We start from the raw sequence: 22,561 nt of genomic DNA, 5'->3' as shown, positions 1-22,561 counted from the left end.
ACTTACCTATGTCCTTTCTAAATCTAAATTTATCCAACTTAAATCCATTATTCCTGGTTCTTACCTGGTTCGACACCCTCAGTACTTTATTAATGTCTCCCTTGTTTATGCCCGTCATCCACTTATACACTTCAATGATATCTCCCCTCATTCTACGCCTCTCCGGAGAGTGGAGATTTAAGGCTTTAAGTCTATCTTCATACGGGAGGTTCCTTACACAGTAAATCATTTTAGTCATTCTTCTCTGTATGTTCTCTAATGAGTCTATGTCCATCCTGTAGTAAGGGGACCAAAACTGAGCAGCATAATCTAAATGAGGCCTCACTAGTGATGTATAGAGCTGTAAAATAACTTTTGGACTTCTGTTACTTATACTTCTTGAGATAAATCCAAGTAATCTGTTGGCCTTGTTGCGCACACTGAGGCACTGCTGTCTTGGCTTTAGATTTCTGCTTACCATGACTCCTAAGTCTTTTTCACATTCTGTATGACCAAGCTCTACTTCACCTAGATTATAGCTTCGAGGGTTATTTTCATTACCAAGGGCAAGTACCTTACACTTATCCACATTAAACTTCATCTGCCTTTTCTCAGACCAAGACATTAATTTGTTCAAATCGTCCTGGAGTTCATTGATATCCTCCTCAGAGTGAATTATACGGCCTATCTTTGTATCATCAGCAAACTTACTCATGTCACTAGTAATCCCTTCATCTAGATCATTAATGTAAATTATGAACAAGAGAGGGCCTAAAACTGATCCTTGTGGAACGCCACTAGTGACTAATCCCCATTCAGATTTCACTCCATTAATGGTAACTCTCTGCTTTCTATTGGTAAGCCATGCCTCAATCCATGCTAGAACTTCACCTCCTATACCATGAGCTGACACTTTTCTTAAGAGTCTCTTGTGAGGTACTCTGTCGAAGGCTTTACTAAAATCCAAATAAACAATATCATATTCCTTATCACTGTCAACTGCCTCAAATGTTCTATTGAAGAACGTCAGTAAGTTTGTCAGGCAGGAACGACCTCTTGTGAATCCATGCTGAGATTCATTTATCAAGTTATGCTCTTCAAGGTGACTTCTGATAATGTCAGCTATAATTGATTCTAATAACTTGCCCACTATAGATGTCAGGCTTATTGGACGGTAATTTGAAGGAGTGGACTTATCCCCTGATTTGAATATAGGAACCACATTAGCCATCTTCCACATCTCTGGCACAACACTGGTAAGGATGGACGCATTGAATACACTCGTTAATGGCTGACTAAGCTCCATCTTGCATTCCTTAAGTACCCTTGAAAACAACTCATCGGGTCCCGGGGACTTATTTTGTTTCAGTTTGTCTATCTGTTTAATAACCATGTCCCTCGTGACAGTAATATTAGTTAACTTAAATTCATCAGGAACTAAATAATTGTTAATTACTGGAATCTCATTTACATCTTCCTGTGTAAAAACTGACAAAAAATAGTCATTAAATAAGGAACACATTTCCAGTTCATTATCCGTCAGCTGTCCATTCCCAGATTTCAGAGGTCCTACTTTTTCCTTCACCTTCGTCCTATACACTTGAAAGAACCCCTTTGGATTAGTCTTAGATTCATTAGCAACTCTAATTTCATAGTCACGTTTAGCCTTTCTAATCGCCTTTTTTACTTCTCTTTTAAGCTGAACATATTGGTCAGTAAGGTTAACCTCTCCTCTTCTGATGCGCCTATAAATTCCCCTTTTCTCCCCTAATAGATGCTTTAGCCTCCTGTTAACCCATTTGGGATCGTTATTATTAGACCTAATTTCTCTCTGGGGAATGTATATACTCTGGGCACTGTGTACATTATTAAGAAAACAATCATAAAAGCAGATCCCTTCATATTCATAAGTATGATTATCGTCAATAAAATCATTAGCTAGATAACCCCAATCAAGATTAGACAGATGTTCCCTAAGTCCATTATAATCGGCAGAACGAAAATCGGGGATTTTTACTGTATTATCATTATTCTTGCATTCCCAATTAATGCTAAAGGTGATGGATTTGTGATCACTTGCGCCAAGCTCTTCAGTGATCTCCAGATTATTCACGAGTGTTTCCTTATTTGACAAGACTAGGTCTAGCAAATTATTACCCCTGGTAGGTTGAGTTACACTCTGTTTCAGAAAACAGTCCTGAACTGTTTCCATGAAGTCACTGGACTCTAGATTACCTGTCAAAGAATTCCAGTCAATTTGGCTAAAGTTAAAGTCCCCTACTATGACTACGTTACTGTGTACAGAAGCCCTAACAATTTCGTCCCAAAGAAGTCTCCCTCTATCGTGATCCAAGCCTGGAGGTCGGTATATTACACCTAGAATTAGTTTTTCTTGACCCTCAACGAACTCTACCCAAACAGACTCTGTTACTGCTCCATCTATTTTTATACCTGTTTTTATGCAACAGTTAATATTTTCTCTAACATACAATGCAACTCCTCCCCCCTTCCCATTACATCTATCCACATTGAATAACTTAAATCCCTGAATATTACACTCAGCAGTCATATCCCGACTCTTTAAATCATACCACGTTTCAGTTAATGCAATGATATCAAAGTTCCCAGCACATGCTACCAAACGTAGTTCATTAATTTTATTTCTTGCACTTCGACTGTTAGCATAAAATACCATCATATGTTTTTTCTTCTGCACATTTTTCCTATTCATCTTTGTTTTTACACAATTTCTGAAATTATCATTACCCAGAGTTACTCCATGACAGTTACAATTAAGATTCTTAATATCAGAGCATAAGTCAATATATCCATACTCATTATTAATCATTTCTAAACCCATACCTCTAACTAATCCTAGTTTAAAGTCCTAACAACCCCCTCAACTGAGTTAGCAAGAAAACCCACACCTGCCCTTGATAAGTGAACCCCATCCCTGGCATACATGTCATTTCGGCCATAGAAGTTGTCCCAGTTGTCAATGAATGGTACTGCATTATCCTTACAGTGTTTATCCAGCCAACAATTAATACCAATTGCTCTGGACAACCATTCATTACCAACACCTCTTCTTGGCAAAATGCCACATATAACAGGGCGCCCCCCCCTTCTTCCTAATCATGTCTATAGCTGTCCTGAACTTTCTAACTAAATCCTCACTTCTACGCTTGCCAACATCATTGCCTCCAGCACTGAGGCAAATAATAGGATTGATCCCATTACCGTTCATGATGTTGTCAAGCCGGCTAACAATGTCCTCCATCCCAGCCCCAGGAAAGCATACGCTTTGTCTCCTACTCCTGTCCTTCAAGCAGAATGCCCTATCCATGTATCTAACCTGGCTATCCCCAACAACAACAATATTCTTACCTTCCTTGTTGTCGTTCGTCGTGACGATCCCAGTAGTAGACTCGCATTCGTCGGGTAGCACCGAGAATGCGTTGGAGGTTTCCACGGGAGTTTCCACAGCAGTCTCTTTCTTCTTCATCGTTTCTGGCTTTCCATTCGTCTTCTTGATCGTCAACTTCGTTGTCCCCTGCTGTCCAGCCACTGACCACGATCCCTTCTTGACCTGAGGACTCGAAACAGGAGGACTACTACGAATCCTCTTGTTTTCCTCGGTCAATCGCCGTATCTCCATCTTCGCTGCCTTCAATTCTTCCTTAAGTTGCTGGTAAAGTTGCTCGATGGAGGGCATCTTGGTTCAGTCCACGGGAGCAAACAAGACACTTCTTCACAGAGTTAAGTACAGGTCAGCAAAAGGAATGTAAAAAATTGCGAGAATAGAGAGATGCAGAGTGCACAAATTCTTGAAACAAACTGAATCTGTTATGCAGGCTACTGCATTAATATGAAGAGAATTTGTATATAAAGTAAGGTGTATTGTGGGGGAGAATGCTCTATAAATGTATACTTGTACATAATGTCAGTGTTTTGGGTGGACACACAATGGACACAGTCAAATTAACATATATTGAACAAGCATGGGACATCCAACTGGGAGTGACTAATGACACTAAAGAAATTATCTTCGCATTAATGCAGTACAGCAACACACCCTTGATCACAGCAACATACCCTGGCTCACTGCAACACGCCCTGGCTTACTGCAACACACCCTGGCTCTCAGCAACACACCCTGGCTCACAGCAACACACCCTGGCTCACAGTAACACACTCTGGCTCACAGCAACATACCCATGCTCATGGCAACATACCCTTTTGAGGGCAAGTGATGCTATTTCTAAGTGTTTTTCAACAGTTACCCCATGTCTTATTGTAATTATTGTCATACACTCCTTTACACCCACCTGACTACCACACCTCACAATTACAGACACTCCTCACTTAATGACGAACCTGTTTAGCGACTGCACGGACTTATGACCAGCCCTCTGACCGGTTGGTATTGTATGCTGTATGAGAATTTTGGTCATGGAAATTGCAATGCAGCATCTTGTTGTCAAGCATCTCATCTCACATCACTCTTTCCCAGTTTCATTTCTGCAGTTGGTTAGTATTCACTACACTAGAGTTCACAATCTTCAAGACTACATATTTCGTTTATAAATTTGTACTCTGAAGAATTAGTGGAATATGTCGAGGGAGAGCTAACTAAGGAAGATTTAATAGAGTTGGAAATGCAGCAGCACTTGCAAGAGGAAGAAGAGGAAAGAATGGAAGAGGTATAAAAGAAGTTCACTGGTGTGTTCTGGAAAGTGAATGTGGCTATATTAGAACTAGAGGGTATGAATCTGAATGTTGATCGCTTCACAAAAGTGGAACAAGAAATGGATGAACTTTTACGATGCTATCGTGAAATTTATGAAGAAAAAAAGAAAATTACAAAGCAGACCACACTAATGGGATTCTTCTTGAAAGCTACACCCTGGACCCCTACTACTACAAATCCTTCTGTTTCCTTGCCATCATCTCCCTTACCTGGGCCCTCTACAGCTCCTGATAACCCTGCTGATGATACTGTTGACATTTCCTTTATTCAGAATTAATGAAAATGATTACCTGTATTTACAGTATGCAAACCCAAGTAATGTATATTAGAGCTGATTTCCTCTATTCTGTTTATTACAGTATACATTACACTATTATATAAACATTTAAAAATATACTAAGAATGTTTTAAATAGTGCAAAGGTGGCATTAAAATAATATGTGAAGATGGTTGACACAAACCCACTACAAGTACAGCATGCTTGAAATATTGGTAAAGGACTGTTCCTTGCTCATTGACCAATTCACTTAACCCTTTGAGGGTCGACAGGCCCTCTCCGAAACTCGTTCTCAGGGTCGGCCAAATTTAAAAAAAAAAAAAAATTTTTTTTTCTTATGAAAAGATAGAGAATCTTTTCCCGATCATAAAGACACCAAAAGTTTGAAATTTGATAGAAAACTTAAGGAATTATGCTCTTGCAAAGTTAGCGGTCTCGGCGGTGTTTACGCATCGGCGATTTTGCCCACTTTGAGCCCCATTTTCGGCCAATTTCACTGTACTAGTCGACAAAAAACATGAATATTTCGCTAGAACTCCATTTTTTCTATCGAATGGGTGCAAGAAACCACTCATTTATGAAATTCAACTATCCAGTACAGTGGTCAGAATTTAGCAATTTTGCCAATTTCACACAAATTTCAAAAGATGCCAATTTCCGAATAGGGTCCAGAATAAACAAGAAAGACATTCCTGGCATTAAAATGAAATTTCCTCTAGTCATTATTCACGTCTCAAGGCCCCTCTTATATTCTTTTGCTTTCCACTTTGAATTTTTATTTTCACAAAAAATATAAGATTTACTGTTATGCAGACTACTGCATTAGTGTAAAAAATGGTATAAATATTATTGGTGCACTTGTGAAAGAATATTAGACTCACCAGTTGACGTGTATTGCACGCTTGGCATGATTTGTTTACTTTTGAAGTTTGGTAAAAATCGAACATTTCTGCTACTTTGAGCTCAATTTCAAGGCACCTTTCTTTGTAAAACCAGTCAAAATCATCTCTATTTCTGTAATGTCTTCCATTCTATAAAATGAGACCAAGAAAACTAGAATACAACAATAAATACCATACGAAAATACACTGCAAAGTCGCTGATTTATTAAAAAAAAATGGTCAAAGTTTTTTTTTTCTCATTATGCACTGTGTGCTGCAGGATTTTTTTAGACTGTGCACACTGACCACATAGACCCATTCTTTCATATGAAGGCCTACCAGCTTTCTCCCACTAGATTTGAGGCCGCTAGAATTTATGAGTACTAGTACGTCAAAAACCCCTACGCGTAAGACGTACTAGTACGACGAAAACCCTCAAAGGGTTAACAACCTACTTGTAGGAACGGAATTCGATTATTAAGTGAGGAGTGCCTGTATGTCAATTTGTTCTAGTATTGTTGTATGATTTGTTATGTAATTTTGAAAAACATGTCGTAAATGGATTAATGATAATGTCTATAATGATGTAATGTATGACATTTAAAGTGCCCCAGAGTGATTATTATTATTATTTTTTATTAACACTTCAGCCATTCCCATCAGTGCAAGGTAACATCAAAAAGAAGAAACATTTTTCATCATCACTCACTCACTCCATCACTGTTTTGCCAGAGGCATGCTGACACTACAGTTCAAAAACTGCAACTTATCTCCACCCCTCATTTAGAGTGCAGGCACTGTACTTCCTACCTCCAGGACTCAAGTCTGGCTAACCAGTTTCCCTGAATCCCTTCATAAATGTTACTCTGCTTACACTCCAACAGCACATCATTATAAAATTCATTTTCTGCCACTGATGCATCAACATTATGTTATGTAGAAGTGATACATCATGGCTGAGGGATTGAATACCTCAGAATGACTTCTTTAAGGCTGAGGAAATTAACACCTCCAAATTATTTCTTCACTTCTTCCACTGTCTCCAGTTTTAAAACCCCTTCTGTATTTGACTGAGGAAGCCTGCTGTGCAGGTGAAACATTTCACCAGTGAAGATCACCAAGTGTTGCTCATGTGTCTTAATTCATCAATTATTACATCTATTGTAGGGACCGCCCAGGAGGGCATTACATTCTTTGTTGCAGAAAGCACCCTGAAGGGTACTGTGTCTTCTGCTACAAGAATTTCTGTGCCCTCCCTTATTGCTTTAATGATAATTTTCTGTTGTTGTTCACTCCTTTTTGTATGCCCATCCTCTACACTGCTCATAGTGGTAATTTAAATGGGAAGTCTGTCATTGCAGCAAGACCCTTCTTTTTCTTGACACTTTTGTTAATGAATTGTTACACTCTTTTATTGCTTCCTTCTTCTCAGCTGCCTCAGTAGCTATTCTACAAACCCTGAGGATATGCCCTCATAAATATGTATGTTGGTGGTAACCTGAGTGTCCACAAGCTTATTTGCCTAAAGCAGGGGCTCATAACTGGGGTATCCTTATACCTTGGGGATATGGGAACGAAATAATGGGGGTATGGGACTTGATTTCTGAACAGTTTAAAAAATTTGTTGTTAGATTAGAATAAACTATCACGTCCCCCCCTATCCCTCCTGTCCTCCAGTGTCATAATAATCTTTATTTTTACAAGTACAGTGGACCCCCGCCTTACGATATTAATCCATTCATGAGAGCTCATCGTAAGACGAAATTATCGTATGGCAAATTAATTTTCCTCAAAAGAAATAATGGAAATCAAATTAATCCGTGCAAGACACCACAAAGTATGAAAAAAAAAAATTTTTACTACATGAAATATTAATTTTAATACACACTAACTTAAGAAGACATGCACAAAGAATACAATACATGATGCTTACCTTTATTGAAGATCTGGTGATGATTGATGGGATGGGAGGAGGGGAGTGTGGAAGTTGTTATTGTTTAGAAAGGGAATCCCCTTCCATTAGGGCTTGAGGTATCAAGCCCTTTTCTGGGGTTACTTCCCTTCTTCTTTTAATGCCACTAGGACCAGCTTGAGAGTCACTGGACCTCTGTCGCACAACATATCTGTCCATAGAGGCCTGTACCTCCCGTTCCTTTAAGACTTTCCTAAAATGGGCCATAACATTGTCATTGTAATAGTCACCAGCATGGCTTGCAGTAGCTGTGTCAGGGTGATTTTTATCCGCAAAGGCTTGCAGTTCAACCCACTTTGCACACATTTCCTTAATCTTTGAAGTAGGCAACTTCCTCAATTTCTCTCTCCCTTCCTCTGAAGCAGTTTCCTCAGGTCTGGCCTCTTGCTGTTGAAGATGATCTTGCAGCTCATCAGTGGTTAGTTCTTCATTGTCCTCCTCCACCAACTCTTCCACATCCTCTCCACTAACCTCCAACCCCAAGGACTTCCCCAATGCCACAGTGGATTTCACAACTGGCATACGCTTCTCAGGGTTAGCCCCAAACCCTTCAATATCCCTTTCTTCTACACATTGTGGCCACAGTTTCTTCCAAGCAGAGTTCAAGGTCCTCTTAGTCACTCCCTCCCAAGCCTTACCTATATGGTTTACACAATTGAGGATGCTAAAGTGATCTTTCCAAAACTCTCTTAGAGTCAATTGAGTGTCTGAGGTCACTTCAAAGCACTTTTGAAACATAGCTTTTGTGTAGAGTTTTTTGATGTTTGAAATGACCTGCTGGTCCATGGGCTGCAGGAGAGGAGTGGTATTAGGAGGCAAAAACTTGACCTTAATGAAGCTCATATTCCTAGAAAGTCACTCTGCCAAGTCTGAAGGATGACCAGGAGCATTGTCTAATACCAGGAGGCACTTAAAGTCCAATTTCTTTTCCATTAGGTAATTTTTCACAGTGAGGGCAAATGCATGGTGTAACCAGTCATAGAAAAGGTCCCTAGTGACCCATGCCTTACTGTTTGCCCTCCACAACACACACAAATTAGCCTTGACAACATTGTTTTGCCTGAACGCTCTGGGAGTATCAGAGTGATACACCAATAAAGGCTTCACTTTGCAAGCACCACTAGCATTAACACACATCAGAAGAGTAAGCCTGTCTTTTATAGGCTTATTTCCTGGGAGTGCCTTTTCCTCCTGAGTAATGTAGGTCCTGCTTGGCATTTTCTTCCAAAACAGGCCTGTTTCGTCGCATTTAAACACTTGTTCAGGTTTCAATTCTTCACTGTCTCTGTAATCCTTGAATTCCTTCACATATTTTTCAGCCGCTTTTTGGTCCGAACTGGCAGCCTCGCAATGCCTTATCTCACTATATATGCCACTACGATTCTTAAATCTCTCAAACCAACCTCTGCTGGCCTTAAATTCATTCACATCACCACTAGTTGCAGGCATTTTTCTGATTAAATTGTCATGCAACTTTCTAGCATTTTCACATGATCGCTTGAGAGATGCTATCTCCTGCTATCTGTTTTTCGTTTATCCACACCAATAACAGTCTCTCAACATCATCTATCACTTGCGATCTCTGTTTCGAAAACACAGTTGCACCTTTTGCAAGAACAGCTTCCTTGATTGCCGTTTTCTTGGCCACGATAGTAGCGATGGTTGATTGGGGTTTGGTATACAACCTGGCCAGCTCCGAGACATGCACTCCACTTTCGTACTTAGCAATTATCTCTTTCTTCATTTCCATGGTAATTTTCACCCTTTTTCCTGCAGGGTTGGCACTAGAAGCTTTCTTGAGGCCCATGGTGACTTATTTTGTAGGTACAATCACTAAAAACACTGTGATAATATGAAATGTATCGAATGTATGCGTGGATGCGACTGCACTGGCTGGCTTGTAAACACTGGCACGCATGGGGCAGCTGAGGGCACGCGTGGGACATGTCCCTCACGAATCGCGTGAGGCGAGGCAAAATTTTTGCATTAAAATGTATCGTATGGCGGATTTAATGTAACGCGATGCCATCGTAAGGTCCACTGTACATACATGATGCAACTTACACTGACCTAGCTGACATCAATTTTATTTTTTTATTAACACACCAGCTGTCTCCCACCAAGGCAAGGTGGCCCGAAAAGAAAAACTTTCATCACATTCACTCGATCATTGTCTTGCCTGAGGCACACTCACACTACAGTTATAAAACTGCAACCTTAACACCCCTCCTTCAGAGTGCAGACATTACCTCTCATCTCCAGGACTCAAGTCTGACCTGCTGGTTTCCCTAAATCCCTTCATAAATGTTACCTTGCTCACACTCCAACAGCATGTCAGGACTTAATATTATTTTGTCTCCACTCCTATCTAACATGCTCATGCATGCTTGCTGGAATTCCAGGCCCCTCGCACACAAAACCTCGTTTACCCCCTCCCTCCAACCTTTCCTAGGCCAACCCCTACACCACCTTCCTTCCACTACAAATTTATACGCTCTCCAAGTCATTCTATTTTGTTTCAGCTTCTGTAAATGTCCGAACCACCTCAACAACAGCCTCTCCTCAGCCCCCTGGATAATACTGTTAGTAAACCCACACCACCTCCTAATTTCCAAACTATGGATTCTCTGCATTATATTCACTCCACACATCTCCCTCAGACGTGACATCTTTACTGCTTCCAGCCTTTTCCTTGTTACAACATTCACCGTCCATGCTGCACACCTATATGAGAGCTTAGGTGTAACTATGCTCTCATACATTCCCCTCTTTTCTACTATGGATAATGTTCTTTGTCTCCAGAGACTCCTCAGTGCACCACTCACCCTTTTTCCCTCATCAGGTCTGTGATTCACCTCATTTTTCATAGACCTATATCCTAACATGTCCACTTCCAAATATCTGAATACATTCACCTCCTCCATACTCTCTTTTGTTACCTAAATTTTTTATTATCCTCATCACCTTACTCTTTCCTGTATTTACTTATAATTTCATTCTTTTACATACCCTACTAAACTCGTCCACCAACCTCTGTTACTTCTTTTCGGAATCTCCCAAAAGCACAGTGTCATCAGCAGAGAGCAACTGTGACAACTCCCACTTTATGTTAGATTCTTTATCTTTTAACCCCACACCTCTTGCCAACACCTGAGCATTCACTTCTCTTACAATCCCATCTATAAATATATTAACCCTTAAACTGTCCAAACATAGATCTATGTTTGCTTGTGTAGTGCTCCAAATGTAGAGCTATGTTTTTTGTTACATTGTTTCTTATGGAGAAAATCAAGGTCGGAGCGCTACGTGCGCAAACGTAGATCTACGTTTGGACAGTTTAAGGGTTAAACAACCATGGTGACATCACACATCACTGTCTAAGGCCTACTTTTACTTGGAAATAATCTCCCTCTCTCCTACATGAACCTGAGCCTCACTATCCATGTAAAAACATTTCACTGTTTCAGTAATCTTCATCCTATTTCATACATTTTCAACATCTGCCATATTACCCCCCTATCCACCCTTTCATATGCCTTTTCCAAATCCATAAGTGTTACAAAAATCTCTCTACTCTTATCTAAATACTGTTCACTCAAGTGTTTTACTATAAACACTTTGTCTACACACCCCCTACCCTTCCTTTGGAGATCAAAGGGAGGGGGATGGGGGTAGCTTTGAGAGAGGACTTTGCACTGGGAATGTAGTTGGGGGAGGATAGAGTTATTGTGTTTGAGTGGGAAGGGTTGGGGGATTGAGGGATTATTTGAGTCTGAGTTTGGTGTTTATCCTGAGGCAGAGCTTCCATGTAGTGAGGCTGAGGATGGTGTCCACCTGGATGCAGAGCTTCTTCACTTTTTATCTCTGTCACCGGTTCTCCTCCTTGTCTTTAACTTTCCTTAGCTGTGCTTTCTCTGGTAGTGTTATGTCCTGGCAGAGGTACACATGATATCTCTCCATCCCCCCTTAACAGTAGTTTCCACATAAAGATATGATCTTATTCCATTTTTGATGCAAGGGTCAGTTTGGCTGTATTTTGTCACTTTCATACTTCCCAAGTCTCTGACTTTCATACTTCCCAAGTCTCTGAAAATTTTCCATCACATGTACCTCAGCCTTCTTGTCATACACTGCCAATGTTTTATTAGTTCATTTCCCCTTAAGTCTCCCAAAGGCTGTGGATAATGTGACTTTCTATTTTCTTTCCCTCGAGAGTTCATTGTCTTTCATTTTCATTTCCTTTCCTGCTTCCTTTATCATCTTCCCTTTCTGGTTTCCTGAGAGCATATCTGCGGGGATCTTCGCCTTCTCTGCCCTTCCTCCTGACTCTCCACCAGTTGAATTTATTATCTCTGTCTAACACCTCCTTTCCTTCAACTCTAGTTTTGTCTTTTTTTCCAGTTATAGGAAATGTAGCTTTTCTGTATCAATAACTCTTCTCTCTTTCCTTGCCTGCCTTCAGTACTTCCATCATCTCGCCATCCATCATGTGTTGTAACTTAGTCAACGTCTCTGTCCATGGGGTTCCTGACCATACATCCTCAGCATCTCCACTTTACTTATTTGGCCTCTGGTTTCCTATTTCTTCTTCCCTGGCTTTGAGAACCTTATTGTTCTTCATTTTAAAGCTATGTATCAGGTTAGGTAAGGTTTACCAGGGAACAGGACAAGTGTTACCACTTCCTTACTAAGGCTGTGACTTTTAACCCTTTGAGGGTTTTGGACGTACTAGTACGGCTTACAACCCAGGGTTTTTGACGTACTAGTACGCCTAAATTCTAGCGCCCTCAAATCTAGTGGGAGAAAGCTGGTAGGCCTTCATATGAAGGAATGGGTCTATGTGGTCAGTGTGCACAGTCTAAAAAAAATCCTGCAGCACACAGTGCATAATGAGAAAAAAAAAACTGACCATTTTTTTGGAATAAAACAGCGACTTTGCACTGTATTTTCGTATGGTATTTATTGTTGTATTCTAGTTTTCTTGGTCTCATTTTATAGAATAGAAGACATGTTACAGAAACTGAGATGATTTTGACTGGTTTTACAATGAAAGGTACCTTGAAATTGAGCTCAAAGTAGCAGAAATGTTCGATTTTTACCAAATTTCAAAAGTAAACAAATCGTGCCAAGCGTGCAATACACGTCAACTGGTGAGTCTAATATTCTTTCACAAGTGCACCAATAATATTTATACCATTTTTTACACTAATGCAGTAGTCTGCATAACAGTAAATCTTATATTTTTTGTGAGAATAAAAATTCAAAGTGGAAAGCAAAATAATATAAGAGGGGCCTTGAGACGTGACTAATGACCAGAGGAAATGTCATTTTAGTGCCAGGAATGTATTTCTTGTTTATTCTGGACCCTATTTGGAAATTGGCATCTTTTGAAATTTGTGTGAAATTGGCAAAATTGCTAAATTCTGACCACTGTACTGGATAGTTGAATTTCATAAATGGGTGGTTTCTTGCACCCATTCGATAGAAAAAATGGAGTTCTAGCGAAATATTCACGTTTTTTGTCGACTAGTACAGTGGAATTGGCCGAAAATGGGGCTCAAAGTGGGCAAAATCGCCGATGCGTAAAAATCGCCGAGACCGCTAACTTTGTGAGAGCATAATTCCGTAAGTTTTCATCAAATTTCAAACTTTTGGTGTCTCTATATCGGGAAAAGATTCTCTATCTTTTCATAAGAGAAAATAATTTTTTTTTTTTTAAATTTTCTCCGACCCTGAGAACGAGTTTCGGAGAGGGCCTGTCGACCCTCAAAGGGTTAAGGTTTCAACTTGCAGCTGTGCACTCGTGTTCTTGTTTCCCAGCTCTCAGTCTGCCCCTATTCACCCTGTGTGTGTGTGTGTGTGTGTGTGTGTGTGTGTACTCGCCTAGCTCCTGACCCCGCCTCTTCACTGGTCGCCACTAGATCCATTCTCTCCTTACTGTATGAGCTTTATCATACCTTTTCTTAAAACTATGCATGGTACCTGCCTTCACTACCTCACTTTCCAGTCTATTCCACTTCGTGACAACTCTGTGACTGAAGAAATACTTCCTAACATCTCTGTGACTCATCTGAGTCTTCACCTTCTAGTTGTGACACCTTGTTGCCGTGTCCCATCTCTGGAACATCCTGTCTCTGTCCACATCGTTGATTCCTCTCAGTATTTTATATGTTGTTATTATGTCTTCCCTGTCTCTCCTGTCCTCCAGTGTCGTCAGGTTGAGTTCCCTTAACCTCTCCTCGTGTGTGTGTGTGTGTGTGTCTGTGTGTGTGTGTGTGTGTGTACTCACCTATTTGTGGTTGCAGGGGTCGATCCATAGCTCCTGGTCCTGCCTCTTTACTGATTGCTACTAGGTCTTTTCTCTCCCTGCTCCATGAGCTTTATTGAACCTCATCTTAAAACTATGTTTGGTTCCCACCTCCACTACGTCACTTTCTAGGCTATTCCACCACCTGACAACTCTATGACAGAAGAAATACTTCCTAACATCCCTTTGACTCATCTGAGTCTTGAACTTCCAATTATGACCCCTTGTTTCTGTGTCCCATCTCTGGAACATCCTGTCTTTGTCCACCTTGTCTGTTCCGCACAGTATTTTATATGCTGTTATCATGTCTCTCCTGACCCTCCTGTCCTCCAGTGTCATCAGGCCAATTTCCCTTAACCTTTCTTTGTAGGACAATCCCCTTAGCCCCAGGACTAGTCTTGTTGCAAACCTTTGCACTTTCTCTAATTTTTTGACATGCTTGACCAGGTGTGGATTCCAAACTGTTGCTGCATACTCCAGCAGTATAGGCCTGACGTATATGGTGTACAGAGTCTTGAACGATTCCTTGCTGAGGTATTGGAACACTATCCTTAGGTTGGCCAGATGCCCATACACTGCAGCAGTTATCTGATTGATGTGCACCTCAGGAGATGTGCTCGGTATTGTACTTACCCCTAGATCTTTTTCCTTGAGTGAGGTTTGCAGTCCTTGGCCACCTAGACTATACTGTGTCTGCAGTCTTCTTTGCCCTTTCCCGATCTTCATGCATTTGGCAGGGTTAAACTCAAGGAGCCAGTTGCTGGACCAGGCTTGTATCCTATCCAGGTCTCTTTGTAGCCCTGCCTGATCCTCGACCGATTTGATTCTCTTCATTAACTTCACATCATCTGCAAACAAGGACACTTCTGAGTCTATCCCTTCCGTTACGTCATTCACATGTGTCAAAAACAGCACAGGTCCTAGGACTGACCCCTGTGGTACCCTGCTTGTCACAGGTGCCTACTCTGACACCTCGTCACGTACCATGGCTCGTTGTTCCTTCCCTGTTAGGTATTCTCTGATCCATTGCAGTGCCTTTCCTGTTATGTGTGCCTGATCCTCTAGCTTTTGCCTTAACATCTTGTGAGGAACTGTGTCGAAGGCCTTCTTGCGGTCCAAGAAAATGCAGTCCATCCACCCCTCTCTCTTTTGTCTTCTGTCAATTTGTCATAAAACTCCAGTAGGTTTGTGACACAGGATTTTCCTTCCCTGAAACCGTGCTGGTTGTCAACTACACGATTATATGTGTACTCACCTATTTGTGGTTGCAGGGTTGAGTCATAGCTCCTGGCCCTGCCTCTTCACTGATTGCTACTAGGTCCTCTCTCTCTGCTCCATGAGCTTTATCAAACCTCATCTTAAAACTATGTATGGTTCCGGCCTCCACTACATCACTTTCTAGGCTATTCCACTGCCTGACTGCTCTATGACTGAAGAAATACTTCCTACCATCCCTTTGCTTCATCTGAGTCTTCAACTTCCAATTGTGACCTCTTGTTTCTGTGTCCCATCTCTGGAACATCCCATCTTTGTCCACCTTGTCTATTCTGCGCAGTATTTTATGTCGTTATCATGTCTTCCCTGACCCTCCTGTCCTCCAGTGTCATCAGGCCGATTTCCCTTAACCTTTCTTTGTAGGACAATCCCCTTGGCTCTGGGACTAGTCTTGTTGCAAACCTTTGCACTTTCTCTAATTTCTTGATGTTCTTGACCAGGTGTGGATTCCAAACTGGTGCTGCATACTCCAGTATGGGCCGGACGTAAATGGTGCACAGAGTTTTGAACGATTCCTTACTGAGGTATCGGAACGCTATCCTTAGGTTTGCCAGACGCCCGTACGCTGCAGCAGTTATCTGATTGATGTGCACCTCAGGAGATGTGCTCGGTGTTATACTCACCCCCAGATCTTTTTCCTTGAGGTTTGCAGTCTTTGTGTGTGTGTGTGTGTGTGTGTGTGTGTGTGTGTGTGTGTGTGTGTGTGTGTGTGTATGTGTGTGTGTGTGTGCGTGCGTGTGTGTGCGTGTGCGTGCGTGCGCGCGTGTGTGTGTGTGTGTACTCATTGTGGTTGCATGTGTACTCACCTCACCTAGTTGTGTGCGTATGTGCATGTGTGTGTGCATGCATGCACGAGTGTGAATGTATGTGCGTGTGCATGTATGTGTATGTATGCACTTAAGTCACCTAATTGTGGTTGCAGGGGTCGAGTCTTGGCTCCTGGCCCCACCTCTTCACTGGTTGTGAGGTCCACACACACCTTGCTCCATGAACTTCGTGTGTGTGTGTGTATGTATTTGTGGGTGTATGTGTGCATTTGTGTATATGTACGTGTATTTATGTGTGTGAACACGTGTAATTTTCTACGTGTTGCAGGGGCCGAGTCTCAGCTCCTGGCTCCATGTTTTCCTGCATGTTTCACATGTGCATATGCAAGTTGTGTGTGTTCATGTGTGTATGTGTGCGTATGCAAGTGTGTGTGTGTGTGTGTGTGTGTGTGTGTGTGTGTGTGTGTGTGTATGTGTATGTGTATGTATGTATGTACTCACCTGTATGTGGATGCAGGGGTCTATTCACAGCTTCTGGCATTGTGTGTGCATGTATGTGATTTGTGTAATTATATATTTATCAGTTTAATATTTGCCCAGTATTATGTACTGTTTAATTTTTTATCAGTTATATTCAGAAAATCTTTAGTTATCTTGCCTGCTTCTTATTTCTTATATTTTTTATAATTAGTCTTTTGTTTTGCATACTACTAAACATTTCTCTGGGAGACAAGTACTGTACTGCATACATTTTTTTCCTGCAGTATATGCTTCCCATGCTTCTCCACTCAGAAATGTTGCTAATGATCTGATCAAAATGATGAAAGTAATAGTGTGTGTGCATATGTACTTCCATTAATCTAGATGCACTACTTGACTAAGCAGATGTGACAGATATTATATTTGCATTTTGTTTCCACTACAGAAATATCACAAGCTGTGTTTAGATGATAATACAAAGTAAACTGAAGTGGCACAGGTAATGCCAAGTAACATTTCCCTCCAACCACTTGATGGACAAATAGTGACCTTATATACTAATACTGTATATAAATAACCAGCAGAATTGAAGATATTACTAAGCAGCATTTGTCCCCAACTAGATGGCTATTAAATAGTGACCTTAACTAATCTATTAGTAAACAGCAGCATTTAAAATAATGCTAAGTAGCATTTGCCCCCAACTAGATGGCTATTAAATAATAACCATAAAATATTGACAAGCTGATCTGTGTGCATGACCACCTGTGTTTATCACAGAAAGATGTATCAGACACAGAAGGGCTACATTAAACTAGTTTTTCACTACATATATAAGTGGTGGGCAGAAAAATTAAGAAGCAGGTGGAATAGATCCCTGAGTTTCCTTCCCTTTTACAACTAGGAAACATGAGCAATTATTCCTACTCAAAATGAATCTGTAAACTTAAAATAATCTTAGCAGTTAAACCACCTTAATACTGTTTGTATTAATGCACAAAAAACATTTATTTTATTTCAGAAAAGGACTGATGATTTAGCAGCAAATTTTGGATTTGGTGTGCTTGCCAGATTTACTGAAGTTCCCAATTTACAATACTTATCAAGCAGCCAAGATTATGGATACCTCATGGGATAATTTGCCAGTTAAACTCATTGCTCCTGTTCGGCATACTATCCATGACTTTGGGTTCAAGAGCATGACCCCTGTACAGGCAGCCTGCATACCATTACTCCTTAGTTACAAGGATGTTGCAGCTGAAGCAGTGACTGGGAGTGGCAAAACTCTGGCATTCCTGATCCCCCTCGTACAGATTCTGGAACAGCGCAAAGAACCTTTAAGGAAGCATGACATTGGAGCTGTAATTGTGTCGCCAACCCGGGAGTTGGCCACACAGATCCATGAGGTGCTACAGGGCTTCCTGAAACACATACCACAACTCACCTCAATGTTGACAGTTGGAGGATCATTTGCTGGTGATGACCTCCAGACATACAAGAAAACAGGTGCCCACATTATAGTGGCCACACCTGGACGCCTTCAGGACTTGCTGAGTCGTAATGCATTTGAAGGTCTCAGTCTTGCTGCTGGTGTAAGGGCTTTAGAAATATTAATTCTTGATGAAGCTGACAGACTTTTAGACTTGGGTTTCTTCAACACCTTGAATACTATCTTTGCTTATCTACCTAAACAAAGGAGAACAGGTTTATTTTCTGCTACACAAACCTCAGATGTGATCAGTCTTGTACGTGCAGGACTGAGGAACCCTTTACAGGTGAAGGTAAAAGAAAAAGAGGCAACAGGGGATGAAAGAACACCACTTTCTCTTCAGAATTACTACATGGTGTGTGAAGAGGAAAAGAAATTAGGGATTTTAGTCAAACTACTAAAAGAAAGGGATTCCATGAAAACAATGATCTTTCTCCCTACTTGTGCTTGTGTGGAATATTTTACAGATATACTCAGAGCATTATTATTAAATATAAAGATTTTATCTTTACATGGCAAAATGAAGGAGAAGAGGTTTAAAATATTTGATAAATTTCGGTCACTTGAGGCAGGAGTTTTATTATGCACAGATGTAATGTGTCGCGGCGTAGATATCCCTAGTGTTGATTGGGTTATTCAGTACGATCCACCCTCTACAGCATCTGCTTTTGTTCATCGTTGTGGTCGTACTGCAAGAAGTGGCAATGAGGGATCAGCTCTTGTCCTTCTGCGTCAGTGTGAAACAGATTATGTAGAATTTATCCATCTTAACCAGAAAGTTACTTTGCATGAAATGGAGCCCCCAAAAGATGTACCCGAGCTTCTGAATAAGTTGAGGAAATTTCAGCTGGAGGACCGTTCGGTAATGGACAAAGCAAATCGAGCATTTGTTTCATTTATTCAGTCATATGCAAAACATGAGTGTAATGTGATTCTTAACATCAAGCATTTGAATTTAGGTCATACTGCTGCTAGTTTTGGTTTACTAAGATTGCCCAGAATGCCTGAATTGAAAGGTGTACATATTACTGATTTTGTGTCTGTTAAAATGAATTATAACACAATTGCTTATAAGGATAAGCAGAAGGAAAAAAGTCGACAGCAGAAACTCAGCACCTATAGAGAGACTGGTCAGTGGCCTGGTATGAAGCCTTACAAACCAAAAGCTGAAGCTTGGTCTCAAAAAAAAGAAAGAAAAGAAAAGAAGAAAAAGAGGAATGAAAAGAAAGTGAAGAAGCGTGGGCACAGGTTTACTCAAGAAGAATTAGATGATTTGGATGAAGACTTTCGTATGGTAAAAAAACTGAAAAAAGGAAAAATCAAACCCACAGATTTTGACAAACATTTTGGTTGTGAAGTTGAAGGTGAAACAGAAGAAAATAACGAGGGGAAGCTGCTGGTGGATGTTAGTGAGGAGAATGTGAAATGTTAAATCATGGTGGATTTCTTAAAGTTCATGTTCATTGTAATTTAGTTACTCAAAGTTTATGATTCCTTAACTCCTGAACCAGTACCAATTATACCTTATCAATATATGTACAGTATTTGTATAACTTACCACTATTTAGATGTTCTATAAAGTGGAAAGGTACTTGAAAAAATATATTTTGATAGGCGACAGCAAAAAGTCACTTTTTTTATACGACAGGTTGTTATAAATTCTACATAACTAACTGCATTGCAAGAATTACTGTATTTTAAATAAAAACACTACAGTATAAATATGTATATGGAGTGTTACATATGAGTTTTATTAATCAAAATTTAATAGTTCTATTTAAATTTTATTAAAGAATATTGGTGAAACCTCCACAAAATGGACTAATAGGGAGGGGGTGTCCACTGTAACAAAAATCTCTTACATTCAAATTAAAGTGCTTTATTTCAGATTTTTGTACAAAAATATAATAATTAGACATGTCATATAATAACATAAGAAAGAAGGAACACTGTAACAGGCCTACTGGCCTATGCGAGGCAGGTCCAATTCTAACACCAGCTTAAGCCAACGTCTTGACCTAGTCAGGTCAGTCATGTCACTTAAGGGGGGAGCACAAGCTAGTCAGGTCCGACTCACACCCACTCATGCATTTATCCAACCTATTTTTAAAAGTACACAACGTCTTAGCTTCTTTGACGGTACTCGGAAGTTTGTTCCACTCACCCACAACTCTATTACCAAACCAATGCTTTCCTATATCCTTTCTGAATCTGAATTTTTCCAATTTAAAACCATTGCAGCTAGTCCTGTCTATGTTAGATATTTTTAGCACACTGTTTACATCCCCTTTATTAATTCCTGTTTTCCATTTATACACCTCAAACATATCCTTCCCTAATTCTATGCCTTTCTAGAGAGTGCAGATTCAGGGCCCTCAGTCTATCCTCGTAGGGAAGCTTTCTGATACATGGGATTAACTTTGCCGTCCTCCTTTGTAGGTTTTCCAGTGCATTTACTATATCCATTCTGTAATACGGTGACCAAAACTGAGCAGCATAATCTAATGAAGCCTAACCAAAGATATATAGAGTTGAACAACCTGAGGACTTCTATTATTTATACTTCTTGCTATGAAGCCAAGGATTCTGTTAGCTTTATTGCGAACACTTATGCACCGTTGTCTTGGTTTCGGATTACTGCTAGCCAGAACTCCTAAATCCTTTTCACAGTCCGTAATTTTAAGATCTACATTATTTAGTTTATATGTGGCATGGTTATTTTCATGTCCAACACCTTTAGAACTTTGCATTTGTCTATATTAAACTGCATCTGCCACTTCTCCAACCACTGCCTCAGTCTGTTCATATTATCCTGGAGTGCTCTTTTGTCCTCATTAGAATGAATTGGATGGCCTATTTTGATGTCATCAACAAATTTGCTTATGTCACTATTTATTCCCTCATCTATGTCATGTAAATTGTGAGTAACAACGGGCCCAACACTGACCCCTGTGGAACACCATTTGTGACGTGCCCCCATTCTGATTTCTCCCCATTAATGCAAACTCTCTGCTGCCTATTTGCCAACCATGCCTCTACCCAGGAAAAAAATTCCTCCTATTCCATGTGCTTTAAGTTTTCTCAACAGCCTTTGATGTGGAACTCTATCGAAAGCCTTACTGAAGTCCATATACACAATATCATATTCAATACCATGATCTATCTCCTCAAATACCTTAGTGAAGAAAGTAAATTCGTAAGACAGGACCGCCCCTTTGTAAAACTGTGCTGAGATTCATTAATCAGTTTATGCCTTTCAAGATGGCTATGAATTGCTTTGGCAATTATTGATTCCATAAATTTACCAACTATGGAAGTAAGGCTTATTAGTCTAGTTCGAAGCTAAGGACCTGTCACCTGCTTTGTTAACAGGTATAACATTTGCCATTTTCCACTTGTCTGGCACCATGCCAGTTTGTAGTGATATATTGGAAAGATTAGCCAAAGGTAGGCTAAGTTCCTCTTTACATTCCTTTAAATCCCTTGCAAACAGCTCATCAGGACCTGGGGATTTGTTAGGTTTTAATTTCTCTATTTGTCTGAGGACCATGTCACTAGTTACCCTAATCATGCATAGTTTATTATCCTCCTGTTCTACATAACTTACTATTTCTGGAATTTCGCTAGTATCTTCCTGAGTAAAAATTGAGAGGAAGTAGGTATTGAAAAGTTCACACATTTCCTTATTACTGTCAGTGATCTGACCTGAGTTACTCTTAAGTGGGCCTATCTTGTCCCTAATCTTACTTCTGTATACCTGGAAGAACCCTTTTGGGTTAATCTTCGAATCCCTTGTGACTTAGCTTCATAATCTCTTTTTGCTTTTCTTATTCCTTTTTTTTTATTTCTCTCTAATTGAATATATTGATTTCTTAACTGCCCTTTCCCTTGTTTGATGTGCCTATATATGCCTCTCTTTTGACCAGTGAGGTGTTTTAACTTGTTATTTATCCATTTGGGATAATTTTTGTTAGATCTAATTTCCCTACTTGGGACAAAAGTCGCCTGGGCAGCTAGTACTATACTCTGAAATATGTCATATTGTCAACCACCCCTACCTGCTTGACCCATAGTAAGGTCATCCCAATTTAGCCCAGCCAGGTAATTTCTCAGTCCCATGAAGTCAGCCAAGTGGAAATCTAGGACAATGACTCGATTGCAGTTATCTGGGTAATTCCATGATATATTGAAACTAAGTGATTTGTGATTGCTTTCCCCTAGCTCATCATTAACCTTAAGATTATTAACTAGTGATTCTTTGTTGGCAAGAACCAAGTCAAGCAGGTTGTTGCCTCTAGTTGGTTCTGTCATAAACTGTTCTAAAAAGCAGTCCCGAACCATATCAAGAAAGTCACTAGACTTAAGATTTCCTGTCACATTGCTC

General features: G+C 40.2%; 1 protein-coding gene across 2 annotated transcripts in view; it reads left to right on the top strand.

The window, feature by feature from the left end:
- The window catches only part of LOC128684766 (ATP-dependent RNA helicase DDX55), a 40,274-nt gene extending 20,357 nt beyond the window's left edge, over window positions 1-19,917 (top strand). Inside the window, exons 2-3 of one of the 2 annotated variants that reach the window (XM_070101697.1) lie at window positions 15,882-16,085; window positions 17,710-19,917. In XM_070101697.1, the coding sequence (XP_069957798.1) occupies window positions 17,807-19,609 (1,803 nt within the window). In that variant the 5' untranslated portion in view covers window positions 15,882-16,085; window positions 17,710-17,806 and the 3' untranslated portion in view covers window positions 19,610-19,917. The remainder of the gene's footprint in view (window positions 1-15,881; window positions 16,086-17,709) is intronic. The other variant, XM_070101686.1, reaches the window with a different exon arrangement.
- The last annotated feature ends 2,644 nt before the right edge of the window (window positions 19,918-22,561 follow it).

Source organism: Cherax quadricarinatus, chromosome 5 (genome assembly GCF_038502225.1).
Source record: "Cherax quadricarinatus isolate ZL_2023a chromosome 5, ASM3850222v1, whole genome shotgun sequence".
Taxonomy (NCBI): domain Eukaryota; kingdom Metazoa; phylum Arthropoda; class Malacostraca; order Decapoda; family Parastacidae; genus Cherax; species Cherax quadricarinatus.
The sequence above is the reverse complement of the archived record's forward strand: the minus strand, read 5'-3'. Positions and strand labels throughout refer to the sequence as shown.